Raw genomic sequence first — 21,064 nt, 5'->3', positions numbered from 1 at the left:
TTGGTTGTATGTATTAATATTTACAGTCTTAGAGTTTAAAACTGAGGATTTAAAACACTATTTAAAAATAATAGCGATTTACCCATGTTACCAAATAACATTTTTTAATTAAAATAACTAATTCATTTTTTCTTGAAAGTTTACCATTGGCAACAAATATACTGTTAATTGCTTTTCTTTTTTTTTTTTGGAGACGGAGTCTTGCTCTGTTGCCCATGCTGGAGGGCAATGGCGCGATCTTGGCTCACTGCAACCTCTGCCTCCTGGGTTCAGGCAATTCTCCTGCCTCAGCCTCCCTAGTAGCTGGGACTAGGCGTGCTCCACCATGCCTGGCTAATTTTTCTACTTTTAATAGAGATGGGGTTTCACCATGTTGGCCAGGATGGTCTCAAACTCCTGACCTCAGGTGATCTGCCAGCCTCGGCCTCCCAAAGTGCTGGGATTACAGGCGTGAGCCACCGCACCTGGCGTTAATTGCTTTTCTTGAAGTGACAGACTCATTTTGTTCATTTGCAAGAAAAGATCTCCCAAAAATCAAAGTTAGACTAACTGTAGTTTGTCATTTAAGTAGACATAATGTTACATGGAAAAGTGGCTAAGTCAGCTTGCATCTCAGTGTCACAAGTGCTTTTCATCAAGACAACCATCATACTTGGAAGAGGTACTTTAACATACACTTCCTATCTTGTTCCAGAGAATATAAAAAAGACCTGTATACAAGGGCCAAGATTTAATACGTACCGCTTTGTCAAAGACATGTATGAGTAAAAATTGCTGCCCCCAAACCACGACTTGTTTTGGAGACAGGGTCTCACTCTGTTGCCCAGGTTGGAGTGCAGTGGTGTGATCATAGTTCATTGCAGCCTTGAACTCAAACTCAAGCAATCCTCCTGCCTCAGCCTCCCAAGTAGATGGGATTACAAGCATGAGCCACTGTGCTTAGCAATGTTTTGTTTTGTTTTTTTTTAATTATGAGTACAAAGTGGTCGAAACAGTGACTGTTAATAGAGGTGGGTTTTTTTTGGCCACTGCCATTATTTGTGCTAAAACACATGCAGTTTTACAGCTGGTACCTTTATACCATCACATGTACATGTCAACAAAGTAAAAAAGGGAAATGACATCTTAGTTTTATCTTGAAAACAGTTTTGCCCTAATCAACTCCCTAAAGGAATCTACTCCCCCTTCCCCCAGCAGACAACATTTTTGGGAACCACTGCTATAGAGACTATTGTTAGTACTTAATTATAATGTCTTCATTTTAATAGGTACTTGTTATCCAGATTGGGTTGCCATAAAGAGTCTAGGCACATACACTACTGTTGTATGTGTACCTAAGCAAGTACCCTTAACAATTTAGTGTCATTAGCATGTTTGATGGAGTATAGTCAAGATAGCAGCAGATTTATTTACAGAGAATATTTATATTATAAAAGCTACAAAGTAGGAATTTTATTCTATTGATGTATTATTTGGAGTGTTAATTCGTATTTTTTCCAATCTTGCTTTCTGTTTTGTTTTTAGGCTTGCATTGATGACAATGTTGATATGGTGAAGTTTCTGGTAGAAAATGGAGCAAATATTAATCAACCTGATAATGAAGGCTGGATACCACTACATGCAGCAGCTTCCTGTGGATATCTTGATATTGCAGAGTAAGCCAGTTCTGTGTTTTCATTTTATTCTGATACTGTTTGACAGACCTGAGTGTTTATTGAAATGATAAAGATAAATGAGTGAACTCTTACATTACTTTAATTCATGAAAAGTATTCTTTCCAAGAAAGAAAATAAGTGGTTATTGGGAATCCATATATTCTCAGAATCAGATCTTCTTTTTGTCTCCCCACCTTCTTTGGCCTTTGGTACTTTGTATTAACATTACTAATTGTACACATTCTCTGTCTCCATCTTTTTTCTTTTGAGTACAGCTAGAGCATTGTCAAATGATTGAGGGTTAATACTTAGCAGTCTAACTCATTCCTTTATAATCATAAATTTGGCAACTGGGTTACATTGCTATAGGGAGAATATGATACATAGTTCTCCAGTGAGCCTGTTTACTTAGTTTTTCTGAAGATTGTCTTTTTTAAAAAATACATTTTTTAGAAAATTCAATGAGAAATAGTCATTGCATTCTCTACTACCTTTAATGTGTGGGTACACACTAAGAACATCTGATTTTTTAAAGCATTTAACAATGGAAGTATAGATATCTTGAAAAATAATTTTTTCATTAAATTATTTTTCTTATTACTATCTATCCACACAGTAAACAGTTTTGTTGTCTCTCTGCTCATATATGAAAGCTTATCAATGAATAAATATTGAATATGGGAATTCTACTCTGTAAATATCTTAGTAAGCCTTCATAGTTTTATGTCTACATTTTGCTTTTTTTCCCCATTTGTGCTGGAGATACAATATCTCAATTTCAAGGCAGAAACTGTATGGTGAAATGAAAAGTGCTCCAGCCTGGAAACGATAAGGTCTGAATTACCCGAATTTTATTACTGACTCTGCCACTAACTATACGACATCTTTCCATAATTTGTTTCCTCTTTCTGAGCCGTGATTTCTTTGTTATATAAACTGAGGAAGTCTTTTTCCCGTTGCAAAACAGCAGTGGTTGTTCAAACCTAACAATTGTGATTCTCAAGTTCTTTACTTCCTTTTTGTACTTTTCCCGCTCAATCTCGAGTTCTTTACTTCCTTTTTGGACTTTTCCTGCTCAACAGAAGACTTAGATCTCTTCATAGAAAAAAAAAAAAACCAGATAATTGTGCATTTATCTTTAACTATACTTAATGATTAGGCTCTGGAGTTAATTGATATGGAATATGAATGCCTCCTCAGTCACTATCAAGGAATACTATAACCTTGGCAAGTTGTTTAACTTTTCTAGGCTTTGGTTTTCTCTTCTCTAAAGTAGTATTTCCTAGGTTTGTTGTGAGGATTAACTGCAGTAATTCATCAAACATAGGACCTGGCTCATAGGAAATAGTACATATTAACTTTTGACCATTACCTTTTGTATCTACACTGGGAAAATTAAAACTCAACCTCTTTCTTCAGATGTTTAATTCTTATGTTTCCTTTTTGTATTCATGTTTCTGAGTTTGAAAAGACAATATTAATTGTCTTGAATAATTTCTTTGCATAGACTTGATTGGGTCACAGACCTATTGTGTCAGTTGGAATGCTTTTAGCTGCAAGTGATAGAATACCCAATTTAAAATGACCTAAAGAATAATGGTACTTGTTATACAGGATAAAATATCATTTAGAGGAAGGACATTTAGGCTTATTAAGCCACTCAGTGATGTCAGCAAGGACCTGGAATCTTTCAGTTTTTTCTTCTGAATTTCCCAAAAATGGACTTTATTCTTAGCCTTCTCCCCTCTTGGTTACAAGATGATTGCCACAACTCTAGAATTGTGTTTTACATATCCACATCCAAAAGCAAATAAAAAAAAATGGATTGCAAGTAGAAAATATCCTCCCTGTATTCTGTGTACATCAAAGAGGAAAACCTTTCCCAGAGAGCCCTCCAGTTGCTGAAGACATCCCATAATGGGACTTCTTTTGGCCTGGTCTTGGTCATTTGTCCATGTTGTAGCTAGGAAAAGTAAATATCTTGGCATATTCAACTTTTACATGCTAGTATATAAGAAGTATGAGGAAGGGTAAGCAGTTTGTTGCAGTTGCTAATGTTATCAGTAGGGTGACTATTTTCAGTTTTTGGAGGGTGGGATATGGAATATATGCTTTACAGGACTTGTGCAAACAAAAGTGACCTTTTTTGGCCAAGGTTGACTATAGTTGCTAATCTAATTACTTTAGTTTGAATTTATGACTGTGCTATAAACTATGGAGTTTCCTTGAACCAGATTAAAATTAGAAGAATAAGTTTTCCTTTTTATTCTTTCTGCCACAAGATTCTTTTTTAAAATAATGACTGTTTTTATAGAAGGCAGTTTAACTCTAGCATATACTGGATGATTTATTAAGGTGATGATAGCCCAAAATCCTTCCGAATGCTCATTTTTATCAGCATAATCTCTTTTAGCAGGTTGGGCATGGTGGCTCATGCCTGAAATCCCAGCACTTTGGGAGGCCTTGCTTGAGCTCAGGAGTTCGAGACCAGCCTGGGCAACATGACAAAACCCCATGTCTGCAAAACATACAAAAAAATTAGCCAGGCACAATGATGTGTCCCAGCTACTCTGGAGGCTAAGGCAGGAGAATTGCTTGAGCCTGGGAGGCAGAGGTTGCAGTGAGCTGAGATAGCACCATTGCACTTAAGCCTAGGTGACAAGAGTGAAACCTTGTTTCAAAAAAAGAAAAAAATACATTAAAAACACCTCTTTCAGCAGTTAATTTCACTAATGATTAAGTGAAATTAATGAAACCCTAGTTTTCTTGGGTATAGAAAAATAATAGTCTGGTGGCCTAATTGATAGGGTGAAGATAGTCCACAGATCAGTGTTTTATAGGCATGAAAGAAAGCACTTATAATAATTATAATAATAATAGAGACAATAGTTATAAACCAGGGGATAGGAAACTGGGGCATATGGTCACTGTGGTAACTGAAGTATTTTGGAGTTAAATTTGTTGCAAATCCTAGTTCTGCCATTCACTAGCTTTGTGTGCTTGACCAATCTACTTAGTCTCAGTAATTTAAGATTATTTATAAAATTGGAAAGATCTAGTTTCTTCCTAAGTCTTTTTTCTCATATTGCATTCCACTTCACATTTTTCACTCTGTCAATACTGGACTACTTTTAGTTCCCCAACATTCCCTACTGGTTTACATCAGTGTGCCTTTCTTCGTAATAGTTTATTTGCCTGCTGTTGCATTACTTGAGCAGCTTCTACCAAACTCTCAAGATGCAGTTTGTATAACGGTCATTTCATCCAGGAAGAGTTTCTGATGTTTTTGGCAAATTCATCATCATCTCTAACACATCAGTTGTTTGTTTATATGCTTCTATACTAACTGCATTTATGCACTGAATAGTAGTAATTCATCCCTATTGATATGTGCAGTTAAGCCTAGATTAGTTTACTCTGAGGATTTGAGGATGATTAGGATACATTGAGTTCTAAATTTTTAACCTCTGTTGGAAATAGTAGAACAAAGAATGTCAGATTACAGTTTCATTTCTAGGCATTTAACAATTTTACATTTGGTCTGTAGCGTAATAGAAGCCAAGTGAATAGGTAGATGAATGATGGCTCTTCATACACTGGCTCAATTATCTCACCTTTTCACCAAAATAATTACCCTCAACTTTTGCTTATTCTTAACAAGGTAGAAGTCCTAGGGTAAACTAAAAATAGAGGTTGTTTAGTAATGTCCTTTCTCCAGAATGGAATGGAGGACAAATAAATGAAGTGAGTTTGTGGAGCCTGATTTTATGCTCAGCATATGCATTGTTTTAATAAATACTCACTGCCTTGAGTTTTTCATTCTTAAGAATATTACTACTTTGATTAACATGTTTTAAAAATTATGCAGTCAATAAATATTTAAGCACTTACTATATATATCAGGTCAGGTACTAAAATGTATGCATTAACATCATTCTTTTCCTTTGGGGTGCTGAATCAGTATTATGGGCAGAATAGTGTCACCCAAAATTCTTAGTTGAAACCCTAACCTCCAGTACTTCAGAATGTGACTCTATTTGGAGAAGCGGTCTCTAAAGGGATGATTAAGTTAAAATGAGGCTGATGGAGTTGTTTCTCATCCAGTCTGGCTGGTTTTCTTATAAGAGGAAGACATTGGGACAAAAAAGAGACACCAGGGCCCCTCTCATAGAGAGGAAAGAAACCATGTGAAGAAACAAGAAGGCAGCCATCTACCAACCAAGGAGAGAGGCCTATGAAGAAACCAAAGCTGCTAACACATTGATCTTGGACTTTTAGGCACCAGAACTGTGAGAAAATAATATCTCTATTGTTTAAGCCACCCAGTTTGTGGCATTTTATTATGGTAGTCCTAGCAAACTAATATAAGCAGTATAAACTTTCCACTATCACATCAAGGCATACTCTTCCTTAAAAATTACAGTGTTAATGTCATTGGCTATGGATCAAAAATAAAACGGAACAGTATGACTTTGGACATACTAGAAAAGGCAAATGATTTTAGAGCCCAAGAACCCATGTATGCAATTTATTGTTCCAATCTTGAATTATCAATTCATTATACATCTGTGGCATAAATTATAATTGAATTACTGTGTGCAAAGCATTGAAAACCAAGTTCTCTGACTGAAGAAATAATTAGATGAAAACATAGGAACTATACAATGGTAACATTTTAATTGTCATTCTTTTTTATTTATTAGTTGGAATATTTTTGTGAAAGAAACTTTCTCATCTCTACTATTTGGTTACCCTTTGTATTAGTCCATTCTCACGCTGTTGTAAAAAACTGCCCAAGACTGGGTAATTTATAAAGGAACAAGGTTTAATTGACTCACAGTTCCACAGGACTGGGGAGGCCTCAGGAAACTTACAATCATGGTGGAAGGAGAAGCAAACACATTCTTCTTCACATGGCGGCAGGAAGAAGTGCCAAGCAAAGGGGGAAAAGCCCTTTATAAAATCATCAGATCTCATGAGAACTCACTCACTGTCACAAGAACAGAAGCATAGGGGTAACCACCCCCAGGATTCAATTACCTCCCTCTGGGTTCCTCCTACAACATGTGGGGATTATGGAAACTACAATTCAAGATGAGATTTGGGTAAGGACACAGCCAAACCATATTACCTCAGTACAATTTTTATAGGGGAGACAGAGTATATTCTTTATTATTTCTCCTTATGTACTGGCTTTTTAAATAATGAATTTCCTTGCTATCTACCTTCAGTAGGGACTAGTTTTTTTTTCTAGTTAAAGTAATATTAGGAGCTCATGCATTTGAACATATTTTCTATTTTATTTTATTTGTATTATACTTTTAAGTTCTGGGTTACATGTGCAGAACGTACAGTTTTGTTACATAGGAATACAGATGCCATGATGGTGTGCCACACCCATCAACCCATCAATTGGGTATTTCTCCTAATGTTATCCTTCCCCTGACCCCCCACCCCCCACAGACCCTGGTGTGTGATGTTCCCATCCCTGTGTCCATGTGTTCTTATTGTTCAATTCCCACTTATGAGTGAGAACATGCAGTGTTTGGTTTTCTGATCTTGTGATAGTTTGCTGAGAATGGTAGTTTCCAGCTTCATCCATGTCCCTGAAAGGACATGAACTCATCCTTTTTTATGGCTGCACAATATTCCATGGTGTATATGTGCCACGTTTGCTTAACCCAGTCTATCATTGATGGGCATTTTGGTTGGTTGCAAGTGTTTTTCTATTGTGAATAGTGCTGCAATAAACATATGTGTACCTGTGTCTTTATTGCAGGATGATTATAATCCTTTGGGTATCTACCCAGTAATGAGATTGCTGGGTTAAATGATATTTCTGGTTCTAGATCCTTGAGGAATGGCCACACTGTCTTCCATAATGGTTGAACTAATTTACACTCCCACCAACAGTGTAAAAGCGTTCCTGTTTTTCCACAACCTCTCCAGCATCTGTTGTTTCCTAACTTTTTAATGATCGCCATTCTAACTGGCGTGAGATGGTATCTCATTGTGGTTTTGATTTGCATTTCTCTAATGACCAGTGATGATGAGCATTTTTTCACATGTCTGTTGGCTGCATAAATGTCTTCTTTTGAGAAGTGGCTGTTCATATCCTTTGCCCATTTTTTGATGGGGTTGTTTGCTTTTTTCTTGTAAATTTAAGTTCTTTGTAGATTCTGGGTATTAGCCCTTTGTCAGATGGATAGATTGCAAAAATTTTCTCCGATTCTGTAGGTTGTCTGTTTACTCTGATGATAGTTTCTTTTGCTGTGCAGAATATCTTTAGTTGAATTAGATCCCATTTGTCAATTTTGGCTTTTGTTGCCATTGCTTTTGGTGTTTTAGTCATGAAGTCTTTGCCCATGCATATGTCCTGAATGGTATTGCCCAGGTTTTCTTCTAGAATTTTAATGGTTTTAGGTCTTATGTTTAAGTCTTTGATCCATCTTGAGTTGATTTTTATATAAGTTGTAAAGAAGTGGTCTAGTTTCAGTTTTCTGCATATGGCTAGCCAGTTTTCCCAACACCATTTATTAAATAGGGAATCTTTTTCCCCATTGCTTGTGTGTGTCAGGTTTGTCAAAGATCAGGTGTTGATAGATGTGTGGTGTTATTTCTGAGGCCTCTGTTCTGTTCCATTGGTCTGTAGATCTGTTTTGGTACCAGTACCATGCTGTTTGGGTTACTGTAGCCTTCTAGTAAAGTTTGAAGTCAGGTAGTATGATGCTTCCAGCTTTGTTCTTCTTGCCCAGGATTGTCTTGGCTATGCCGGCTCTTTTTTGGTTCCATATGAAGTTTAAAGTAGTTTTTTCCAATTCTGTGAAGAAACTCAGTGGTAGCTTGATGGGGGGTAGCATTGAATCTATAAGTTACTTTGGGTAGTAAGGCCATTTTCACGATATTGATTCTTTCTGTCCATGAGCATGGAATGTTTTTCCATTTGTTTGTGTCCTCTCTTATTTCCTTGAGCAGTGGTTTGTAGTTCTCCTTGAAGAGGTCCTTCACATCCCTTATAAGTTGCATTCCTAGGTATTTTATTCACTTAGTAGCAATTGTGAATGGGAATTCACTCATGATCTGGCTCTCTGTTTGTCTGTTTTGGTGTATAGGGATGCTTGTGATTTTTGTACATTGATTTTGTATCCTGAGAATTTGCTGAAGTTGCTTATCAGTTTAAGGAGATTTTGGGCTGAGACGATGGGGTTTTGTAAATATACAATCTTATCATCTGTAAACAGAGACAATTTGACTTCCTCTCTTCCTATTTGAATACGTTTTATTGCTTTCTCTTGCCTGATTGCCCTGGCCAGAACTTCCAATACTATGTTGAAAAGGAGTGACGAGAGAGGGGATCCTTGTCTTGTGCCGGTTTTCAAATGGAATGCTTCCAGTTTTTGCCCATTCAATATGATATTGGCTGTGGGTTTGTCAGAAATAGCTTTTATTATTTTGAGATACGTTCCATCGATACCTAGTTTATTGAGAGTTTTTAGCATGAAAGGCTGTTGAATTTTATCGAAGGCCTTTTCTGCATCTGTTGAGATAATCATGTGGTTTTTGTTGTTGGTTCTGTTTATGTGATGGATTACGTTTATTAATTTGCGTATGTTGAACCAGCCTTGCATCCCAGGGCTGAAGCCAACTTGATCGTGGTGGATAAGCTTTTTGATGTGCTGCTGGATTCGGTTTGCCAGGATTTTATTGAGGATTTTCACATCGATGTTCATCAGGAATGTTGGCCTAAAATTCTCTTTTTTTGTTGTGTCTCTGCCAGGCTTTGGTATCAGGATGATTCTGGCCTCATAAAATGAGTTGAGGAGGATTGCCTCTTTTTCTGTTGATCAGAATAGTTTCAGAAGGAATGGTACCAGCTCCTCTTTGTACCTCTGGTAGAATTCGGCTATGAATCCATCTGGTCCTGGACTTTTTTTGGTTGGTAGGCTATTATTGCCTCAATTTCAGAACCTGTTATTGTCCTGTTCAGAGATTTAACTTCTTCCTGGTTTAGTCTTGGAAGGGTGTATGTGTCGAGGAATTTATCCATTTCTTCTAGATTTTCTAGTTTATTTGCATAGAAGTGTTTATAGTATTCTCTGATGGTAGTTTGTATTTCTATGGGATTGGTGGTGATGACCGACCACTTCATCATTTTTTATTGTGTCTATTGGATTCTTCTCTCTTTATTAGTCTTGCTAGCTGTCTATCTATTTTGTTGATCTTTTCAAAAAGCCATTGATTTTTTTCAAGGGTATTTTTTCTGTCTCTGTCTTCTTCAGTTCTGCTCTGATCTTAGTTATTGCTTGTCTTCTGCTAGCTTTTGAATTTATTTGCTCTTGTTTCTCTAGTTCTTTTAATTGTGATATTAGGGTGTCAATTTTAGATCACTCCTGCTTTCTCTTGTGGGCATTTAGTGCTATAAATTTCCCTGTATACACTGCTTTAAATGTGTCCTAGAGATTCTGGTACGTTGTGTCTTTGTTCTCATTGGTTTCAAAGAACATCTTTATCTCTGCCTTCATTTCGTTATTTACCCAGTAGTTACTCAGGAGCAGGTTGTTCAGTTTCCATGTAGTTGTGTGGTTTTGAGTGAGTTTCTTAATCCTGAGTTCTAATTTGATTGCACTGTGGTCTGAGAGACAGTTTGTTGTGATTTCTGTTCTTTTACATTTGCTGAGAAGTGTTTTACTTCCAATTATGTGGTCAGTTTTAGAATAAGGGCCATGTGGTGCTGAGAAGAATGTATATTCTGATGATTTGGGGTGGAGAGTTCTGTAGATGTCTATTAGGTCTTCTTGGTCCAGAGCTGAGTTCAAGTCCTGGATATCCTTGTTAATTTTCTGTCTCGTTGATCCATTTAATATTGACAGTGGGGTGTTAAAGTCTCCCACTATTATTGTGTGGAAGTCTAAGTCTCTTCGTAGGTCTCTAAGAACTTGCTTTATGTATCTGGGTGCTCCTGTATTGGGTGCATACATATTTAAGATAGTTAGCTCTTCTTGTTGAATTGATCCCTTTACCATTATGTAATGGCCTTCTTTGTCTCTTTTGATCTTTGTTGGTTTAAAGTCTGTTTTATCAGAGACCAGGATTGCAACCCCTGCTCTTTTTTTTTTTTTTTTTTTTTTTTTTTTGCTTTCAATTTGCTTGGTAGATCTTCCTCCATCCCTCTATTTTGAGCCTATATGTGTCTTTGCACATGAGATGGGTCTCCTGAATACAGCACACTGATTGGTCTTGAGTCTTTATCCAATTTGCCAGTCTGTGTCCTTTAAGTGGGGCATTTAGCCCATTTACATTTAAGGTTAATATTGTTAGGTGTGAATTCGATCCTGTCATTATGATGCCAGCTGGTTATTTTGCCCATTAATTGATGCACTTTCTTCATAGTGTCGATGGTATTTACAATTTGGCATGTTTTTGCAGTGGCTGGTACCAGTTGTTCCTTTCCATGTTTAGTGCTTCCTTCAGGAGCTCTTGTAAGGCAGACATGGTGGTGACAAAATCTCTCAGCATTTGCTTGTCTGTAAAGGATTTTATTTCTCCTTCACTTATGAAGCTTAGTTTGGCTGGATATGAAATTCTGGGTTGAAAATTCTTTTCTTTAAGAATGTTGAATATCGGCCCCCACTCTCTTCTGGCTTCTAGGGTTTCTGCCAAGAGATCTGCTGTTAGTCTGATGGGCCTCCCTTTGTGGGTAACCCAACCTTTCTCTCTGGCTGCCCTTAACATTTTTTCCTTCATTTCAACTTTGGTGAACCTGACAATTGTGTGTCTTGGGGTTGCTCTTCTCGAGGAGTATCTTTGTGGTGTTCTCTGTATTTCCTGAATTTGAATGTTGGCCTGCCTTGCTAGGTTGGGGAAGTTCTCCTGGATAATATCCTGCAGAGTGTTTTCCAACTTGGTTCCATTCTCCCCGTCACTTTCAGGTATACCAATCAAACGTTGATTTCGTTTTTTCACATAGTCCCATATTTCTTGGAGGCTTTATTCGTTTCTTTTTACTGTTTTTTCTCTAAACTTCTCTTTTTCCTTTATTTCATTAATTTGATCTTCCATCACTGATATCATTTCTTCTGCTTGATTGAATTGGCTATTGAAGCTTGTGTACGCTTCATGAAGTTCTCGTACTGTGGTTTTCAGCTCCATCAGGTCATTTAGCTCTTCTCTACACTGGTTATTCTAGCTAGTCATTTGTCTAACCTTTTTTCAAGGTTTTTAGCTTTCTTGCTATGGGTTAGAACATGCTCTTTTAGCTCGGAGAAGTTTGTTATTACCGACCTTCTGAAGCTGACTTCTGTCACTTTGTCGAACTCATTCTCTGCCCAGTTTTGTTCCCTTGCTGGTGAGGAGTTGTGTTCCTTTGGAGGAGTAGAGGTGCTCTGGTTTTCGGAATTTTCAGCCTTTCTGCTCTGGTTTTTCCCCATCTTTGTGGTTTTATCTACCTTTGGTCTTTAACATTGGTGACCTACAGATGGGGTTTTGGTGTGGATGTCCTTTTTGTTGATATTGATACTATTCCTTTTTGTTTGTTAGTTTTCCTTCTAACAGGCCCCTCAGATGCAGGTCTGTTGGAGTTTGCTGGAGGTCCACTCCAGACCCTGTTTGCCTGGGCATCACCAATGGAGGCTGCAGAACAGCAAATATTGCTGCCTGATCCTTCCTCTGGAAGCTCTGTCCCAGAAGGGCACCCCCCTGTATGAGGTGTCTGTTTTCTTCTACTGGGAGGTGTCTCCCAGCCAGGCTGCACAGGGGTCAGGGACCCTGTTGAGGAGGCAGTCTGTCCGTTTACAGAGATTGAATATTGTGCTGGGAGAGCCACTGCTCTCTTCAGAGCTGTTAGGCACAGACGTTTAAGTTTGGAGAAGCTGTCTGCTGTCTTTTGTTCCAATATGCCCTGCCCCCAGAGTGGATTCAAGAGAGTCAGTAGGCCTTGCTGAGCTCTGCCCAGTTCTATCTTCCCTGCCGCTTTGTTTACACTGTGAGCCTAGAACCACCTACTCAAGCCTCAGCAATGGCAGATGCCCTTTCCCCCCGCCAAGCTCCCACATTGCAGGTTGATCTCAGACTGCTGTGCTAGCAGTGAGCAAGGGTGTGAGACCCGCCAAGCCAAGCACGGGAGGGGATCTTTTGGTCTGCTGTTGCAAAGACCATGGGAGAAGTGCAGTATTTGGGCAGGAGTATACTGCTCCTCCAGGTACGGTCACTCACGGCTTCCCTTGGCTAGGAAAGGGAAATCCCATGACCCCTTGCGCTTCCCGGGTGAGGCAACACCCCGCCCTGCTTCAGCTCGCCCTCTGCGGGCTGCACCTACTGTCCAACCAGTCCCAGTGAGATGAAGCAGGTACCTCAGTTGGAAATGCAGAAATCACCCATCTTCTGCATCGATCTTGCTGGGAGCTGCAGACCAGAACTGTTCCTATTTGGACATCTTGGAAGTGACTCCCGTTTGAACATATTGATGTGTTTCAGTCCATTGCAGCTATTATCCTTATCAGTTGGCAAATTGAACCATCTTTGGTCATTGAGAGGCTCTTGAAGTTGGCTTCCTAAGACCTTGGGACATGACCAAATAAAGTAGTCTTTAAAAGTTTCCTTACTCTCTGGTATTGCAAGATTTTCCAGACTAATCTTTTATATTCCTGCCCAAGGCCTGGAGTCCTCATTTCTCCAAGAAACCCTATTCCTTAGGATGGCTACTGAGAGTGCTCATTACTATTGGGTTGGTCATTGTTTCCAGGTCGAAATCAGCACCAAAGTGTTTTTTTCTTTAACTTCTTCTAACCTGTGTCACTGTCTTTCCTCTCATACATTGCTGGGAAGCACAGGATTAAAGTAACACGTAATTACTAATTTGCTTCATCATGTATTACACATACATTACACTGAGTATAATAATGCCACCACCACCACCACCACCAGTATGATTCCTGAAATCATTCAAAGTTTTGTTTTTGAGGGTTTTGTTTTGTTGGCATTTCTTTTTGTCCTTAGTATATTCAACTTGGAATATACCATCAGGTTACTATGTGTTGAATTCACTTCAGTTTACTTTTTAAAATTTTAATTTTGTTTTATAATTTACGTAAAATACTAGTTCCAGTGGCAATACCTGCTCTACCACCATATTTCATCCCATACCCTATAAAAAAAGTTTTAAAAACTATCTTCTGGTTTGCTAATAAAAGTATTATTTTTATTGAAGTATTAATCCCCCCATCTTTTGTAATAACTGATAGAATATCACACACGTATTTCTCCACTTTGCTTTTTTCACTTAACAGTCTATTCTGGAGCTCACTATCTAGTGGAGTGTAGAGATACTCGTCATTGTTCTTTTCAGTTGTAGTACTCCACTGTGTAGTATTCATTATAGTTCATCATTTATTCGGTGTGTCCCTCTTAATTGACCAATGAATGTTGGTTAATTGAATGACTATAATTTTAGTCTTAGAGTTGTCCCTTTTTTTGTATTATTGCAAGTTATAGGAATTTTTATGTTTATCTATAAAATATTTTGTATATGAATAAGAAAATGTAATGATTAACATTTTGGTTTCTGGTGTAATTATTTGGATATAATCTTTTCTGTTATTTAATTTTGCCACCACATTTGTTTTTTAGGCTTCCACTGCAAATACTTAAGGCATGCTTTAATCTTGAATAGCTTTAGTGTTCAGTTTTCCAATGTAAGAGGGAAATTAGCCCTATATTAGCCTAGCATTATATGGCTTCACAGTTCATGGAGTAGACTATTAATTGGTGCACTTAACGCATTTTTCTTCTTGTTTAGAGTGATTTTATAGACATTGCTGTTGGAGATTTCATATCCTATTATAAAATGCTCATAGAATTTTGTTGGTTTGTTTGAGACAGCGTCTTGCTCTGTCGCCCAGGCTGGAGTGCAGTGGGATGATCATAACACACCGCAGCCTGGACTTCCTGGGCTTAAGCAATCCTCCTGCCTCAGCAGGGGTAGCTAGGACTGTAGACTTGCACCACTGCTTCTAGCTAATTTTTTTATTTTTATTTTTTATTTTTGTAGAGACAGAGTCTCGCTGTGTTTTCCAGGGTGGTCTCAAACTCCTGACCTCAAGTGATCCTTCTGCTTCGCTCTCCTTAAGTGTTGGGATTATAGGAATCAACCATGAGGCCTGGCCCAGTGACATTTTCAGCATGGAAAAAAATTCATTAGCTTTGTCACTTGATCATTAAATAATTAGCTATTTAAGGATATAACTTTGAAATATGTGTGGCGACTTACTTATGGCTTGGCTTTTCTTCTGCATTATAGCCTTTATTTTATAAACATCCAACAGAATCCTAAGATTTCTGTTGGCTCAGCTTTAAAATATATCCAGTATCTATTTCTCATTACCTTTTTCCATCTCTCTTTGATCCTGAGCACTGTTGTTTTTCTTTTTTTTCTTTCTTTTTTTTTTTTTAAAGACGGAGTCTCACCCTGTTTCCCAGGCTGGAGTGCAGTGGCACGATCTCGGCTCACTGCAGGCTCCACCTGCCGGGTTCATGCCATTCTCCTGCTTCTGCCTCCCGAGTAGCTGGGACTACAGGCACGTGCCACCATGCCCAGCTGATTTTTTTTGTAGTTTTAGTAGAGGCGGGATTTCACCATGTTAGCCAGGATGGTCTCAATCTCCTGACCTTGTGATCTGCCCCCCTTGGCCTCCCACTGTTGTTTTTCACTGGAATTATTGCAGTTGCCTCCTTGTAGGCATAACTGTCATCTTTCCCACACCTATTTTTTTTCACAGTAGCCGCAATGATTGTTTTAAATTATTTTGCGTTGTAGCCATAATGATCATTTTAAATTATTTTGTGTTGGGTAACATGACAGTTTTATTGAAAGCCTATCAGTGGATTTATGCTGCATTCAGGGTAGAAGCCAGAGTTCTGGTGGCCTACAGAGGTATGCTTTGGTGCCTTGTCACCTCTCTGACTCCATCCTCCACTCTTTTCTAGGCTTTGTGCTAAACCTACACTGGTCCCTTGGTTGAGCCTTTAAACCGACTAGGCATCTTGCCTCATGGCCTTTCCATCTATTTGCTGGTTCTTCTGTCTGGAATTCAATAATGCTGTTATTTTTGGTGCTTTGAAAACAGAAATTTCAGGAATTTCAGAAATTCTTGAACCTCACCTCCCCCCCAGCAAGAAATATTATAGTATAGGAGTTAAGAGCTCAGGCTCAGGAGTTAGGCAACTCTGTTTAAATCTTAATTCTGTTAAGTAATTCTCGTCAACTTTGAATGAATTACCAGCTTCCCTAAGCCTCCATTTCTTCATCCATAAAATGGAAATATTAATACTTGTACCTAATTTATAAGATTGTGAAGATTAAATGAGATCATATGTATAAGACACTTGGCACAATATGTGGCAAGTATTTCTATTCAGTAAATATTAGCTGAATTAGTTGTTATTGTTTATAATATAATTTTTGGTTACCACTTTTCAGTGAAAAATAGGTAAGCTCTTGGGTTTCCCAGATTATTTAACAAAGGAAACTATCATTTTGTCTCTTGGTTTTAGGGCAAACTTATCTAGAAGAGAGGAGCAGAGGAGAATGAAGTAGTAATTTGTCATATTTTCATTCATATGTTGTTATGTGGGCCATAGGAAAGTTGGCAAATCCATGAATTTCAATTTTATTATATATTTCTTGTCAAGAATACTTTATTAGTACAAAGCATATCATGTATTTTGATTAGAAGTCTTGGAGAAATTAAGATCTTAGGAAAATATTAAAATTTTATTTGGGGTATTTATATCCTTGTGTAATAATAATGAGATACATTTGCTAAAAGCTATAGATGTTCCCATATACTTTCTTACTTGGTTTTTCATGGAAATTTATGGGAATGTTCACTGTTATTCCTATTTCACAATCAGAACTGAACTCTCATTCTTGAGACGTAAATTCTGATGATTTTTTTCCATTATATCATAACTGATAGTAGCATTGGGCACTGTGAGATTTGAAAATGACTGCAACATAGATTCTCATCTTCAGGCTTATAGATAGATACATGTGAAGTCAATTAACTCTAATACTTGGTAGACTAAATGGACCAGTATATAAGGAACTCTGAGGAAGAAGTGCTTAATTCTGTCTAGGCCAATTAAAGAAAGATTCTGGAGGAGGTAACATTTGTTTATTTTATTTTATTATTTTTTTATTTTTTTTTATTATTATACTTTAAGTTCTAGGGTACATGTGCACAATGTGCAGGTTAGTTACATATGTATACATGCATTAACTCTTCATTAACTCGTCATTTAGCATTAGGTATATCTCCTAATGCTATCCCTCCCCCTTCCCCCCACCCCACAACAATCCCCAGAGTGTGATGTTCCCCTTCCTGTGTCCATGTGTTCTCATTGTTCAATTCCCATCTATGAGTGAGAACATGCGGTGTTTGGTTTTTTGTCCTTGTGATAGTTTACTGAGAATGATGATTTCCAATTTCATCCATGTCCCTACAAAGGACATGAACTCATCATTTTTTATGGCTGCCTAGTATTCCATGGTGTATATGTGCCACATTTTCTTAATCCAGTCTATCATTGTTGGACATTTGGGTTGGTTCCAAGCCTTTGCTATTGTGAATAATGCCGCAATAAACATACGTGTGCATGTGTCTTTATAGCAGCATGATTTATAGTCCTTTGGGTATATACCCAGTAATGGGATGGCTGGAAAAGGATGAGCATAATTTTTGCCTCTGCGAGTTGGGAGCTGCCTGAGGAAAGTCATGTCATTCACAAATGAGAAATAATATATGATAAAGTTCTTTTAACTGGCTACCACTGTATTTATACTTACCGTTTCTTTGTTAAAACTTATTGACTGATATCCATATGCCTAAACATTGCTGCTAATAGGCCACTTCTACTAAGCTCACAGTTCTGTTTCCAACACTTGAATTGCAGACCTACCAAAAGTTATTTGTATGTGTTTTCTACCTGTTAATGCATGTTATATGCAAAACCAGAATATTGTTGCTAAGATAACAAAGTTGAATACTTTGGAAAGACTCAATGACAGTGCCCTAAAAGGATGGTTGTTGTTTAATTAGATGGGGGTGAGACAACTCAAAGACTGAAAGAAAAAAAGAACTAGAAGGATTGTGTACTCAAATTGCTTTACTGTTGACTTCAAGTTTTTGGTTCACTCTAAAGACAGTTCGAAGTCTTAGATAACACATTACGGATATCATTTATGCAAGAAAGACAGCATGGATTTATAGTCATGAAGACATCATCCAAAGAAATAGACTAGTCTTCACTAAAGGATGGATAAATAAATATGCATTTATGTCTTGTATGATTAAATAAATGCATTATTTATGCATATGTGTTATATTTTATGATTACCTATTTCAGTCAGCCTTTTTGGTTAACCAAGCAAATACTGGTTCTGATTGCATTAAACAGAAGGGCCTTATTGGAGCCATAATTTCTTGCAGAGAAGGCATTAGTGGAATATGGAGAGGGTAGCAGATAAGACTGGGAAAGTCAGCTGGGGTTACAACGTAAAAGATTTGTATGCCAGGCTGAGTTTGTCCTTTGATGGTGATGCAGTTTTAGGGAAGTGATGACCTTTCAGACTGTTTTTTTGGAAGATTCTTGACAAATTAGAGAGGTTGGGCAAGAAAACTAGGGCAGTGGCAGTGAGATTGGAAGTAGAGCAGATCTGAAAGAAATTTGGAGAATAGAATTGATAAGTCTTGGTGTGATTTACTGGATCTAAGTACTAAGGTAGGAAGAAAAATCAAAGGTGGTGCTAATGATGATAAATAGCTAACATTTACCAAGTGCTTACTGTGTGTGTGTTTTTTTACTGTTCTAAGTCCTTTAGATAACATAATTTTAGTCATCCTAACAGTCACATAAAAACGTACTACTTCCCACAGGTCCTTATGCATAAACCTCCAAAACTGCAAAAAATGAAAACATAAATTTTAAGTTTGTTGTAGGCACATTTGGCAACAGATAATGACCTGCACTGATGGGAGGCTATTTGTAGTCTTTATCTCACTTAACTGTAAATGTGTGGTTTGTTTTTTTTTTGCAGAAATAATTTTGTGTTTGGTTATGGAGTGCTGTCCCAGACCTGGTGGGAGTGTTACATAATCCATAATATTATCTTTCTAAAATATGAAAAACTTTCACTTTTCTTCTGCTGGTGGAAATGTAAATTAGATCAGCCATTGTGGAAAGCAATTTGGTGATTTCTCAAAACCTTAAAACAGTTATCATTTGACCCAGCAATCCCATTATTGGTTATATACCCAAAGGAAAATAAATTTGTACCATAAAGATACATGCACATATATGTTCATCGCAGCACTATTCACAGTAACAAAGACATGAAATTTTCTTTGTTTGTTTTTCTCAGACCTCTTAGGGTGAAAAAAATATGAACAATTTTGAAATTTGGGTTTAGGCGAGAGATAATAGACCTGTATTAATAATTGTTATTTGGGGGCCAGGCGCGGTGGCTCACACATGTAATCCCAGCACTTTGGGAGGCTGAGGCGGGCGGATCACGAGGTCAGGAGATCGAGGCCATCCTGGCTAACACGGTGAAACCCCGTCTTTACTAAAAATACAAAAAATTAGCCGGGCGTGGTGGCAGGCGCCTGTAGTCCCAGCTACTCGGGAGGCTGAAGCAGGAGAATGGCGTGAACCCGGGAGGCGGAGCTTACAGTGAGCGGAGATAGCGCCATTGCACTCCAGCCTGGGCGACAGAGCAAGGGTCCATCTCAAAATAATAATAATAATAATTGTTATTTGGTTGGGCACAATGGCCAACACCTATAATCCCAACACCTTGAGAGGCCTAGGTGGGAGGATTGCTTGAGGCCAAGAGTTATAGACCAGCTTCAGCAACATAGCTACCCCATCTCTACCAACAACAACAAAAAAATCAGCTGGGCCTGGCAGTGCATGCCAGTAGGCCTAGTTACTTGGGAGGCTGAGGTGGGAGGATCGTTTGAGCCCAGGAGTTGAGGCTGCAGTAAACTATGATTGCACCTGTTCACTTCAGCCTGAGCCACAGAATGAGACTCCATCTCTAAAATAAAAAAAGTTAAAAAAAATAAAAATTATAGATGAAGAGACTGAGTCATAGAGAGAAATCACACAAAATATGTGTCAGAGCTAGGGTTTGAACCTACAGAGTCTTAACTTTTCAAATGTGCATTTTAGATACTACACTGTTCTGCCTCTCTTTCTAGCCTTTGTCATTGGGAAAATGATACCATTAAACTTATTAAGGGATCTAAAGAGTGGAATTAGGGGAAGCTGAAGAAGAGGGAGACAGTGTAGTAGAATATTAATTTAGATTGGTCTAATTTGAGCTATCAATGGAAAAAGTACAGTAGGAAGCCAGAAATATTTTGGATATATTTATAATGCACATACTGGATTTCATCAGATCTAAGGTGCCATCGTTGTAACTTCATAAATACCGATTTTAAAAATTAAATAAAATTATGGTGCAGTATTTGTTTTTATCCCATAAGTTTCCCCTGCCCCCCGGCCGCACACACACAGTATCATTCTCTGTGCTGCTTAGAGTATATAACATTGCTTGCTTGGGATTTTCTTCTGCGTCACTGATAGGCATTCTGCAAGCTTTGATTTTGGCACTTTCTTGATCTTACCATAAAATATCAACATAAAGTTTTCAGACAGCATCCAGAAGAAATTTTATGTAATAGTTAAGGTCAACAGATATGATTCCAACAACACACATAACTCAACTGAAGTGAAAACAATATGAATAGCTGTGACTGGTGTCACATGTGGATGATAATGACAACCCAGTCATGTCTGCCACCTGGCCAACATCAATTATACAAAGTCATTGATTTTAAGATCCATTGATTGTAAAAGATTTCAATGACATTAAAATGTGTAGGAAATGTGCATCTTAGAATTGTTAAACAATAAGTAGTACTTTTGCCTCTGAGAATTGGAAGTTGCAGTAATAAAGTAAGATGCTAAGGCATGTAAATGTTTTTAATAAATACATGGTTTTCAAGAGTTAATACATGATTGAAGAGGTTTAGAATCAATTCTCTAGTGAAAAATTGAGAGAAAGATTCTGTCTTGAGCATTTCCTATGTTTAAGAGTTACTTTATGAAGAAAATGTAAATACTTCCCCTGATTGTGAATTTATTTTTTATAAATGACAATCTAGGTGACCCATTTCACAAATAGATTAATTTCTCTCATAAGTGTTAGCTTGGTCTTTGTTACTGGTATAATTAATTGTACTATATGCTGAGTACACCTAAAAACTCTGAATATTATATGTAAAACACAAGAAGACTCTGAAAGGTGGAGAGAATAAGGCAGAGGAGCTAGGGATCTCAGGACCCAA

The 21,064-nt window shown here is 37.7% G+C and overlaps 1 protein-coding gene across 4 annotated transcripts in view; it reads left to right on the top strand.

The window, feature by feature from the left end:
* The window catches only part of PPP1R12A (protein phosphatase 1 regulatory subunit 12A), a 164,005-nt gene that overhangs the window by 63,370 nt on the left and 79,571 nt on the right, over nucleotides 1–21,064 (top strand). For all 4 annotated transcript variants that reach the window (XM_008958330.6, XM_034936274.3, XM_003832870.7 and 1 more), the window contains exon 2: nucleotides 1,525–1,655. In XM_008958330.6, coding sequence (XP_008956578.1) covers nucleotides 1,525–1,655 — 131 coding nt within the window. The remainder of the gene's footprint in view (nucleotides 1–1,524; nucleotides 1,656–21,064) is intronic.

The sequence above is a fragment of the Pan paniscus genome, chromosome 10 (genome assembly GCF_029289425.2).
Source record: "Pan paniscus chromosome 10, NHGRI_mPanPan1-v2.0_pri, whole genome shotgun sequence".
NCBI classification, from domain to species: domain Eukaryota; kingdom Metazoa; phylum Chordata; class Mammalia; order Primates; family Hominidae; genus Pan; species Pan paniscus.
The sequence above is the reverse complement of the archived record's forward strand: the minus strand, read 5'-3'. Positions and strand labels throughout refer to the sequence as shown.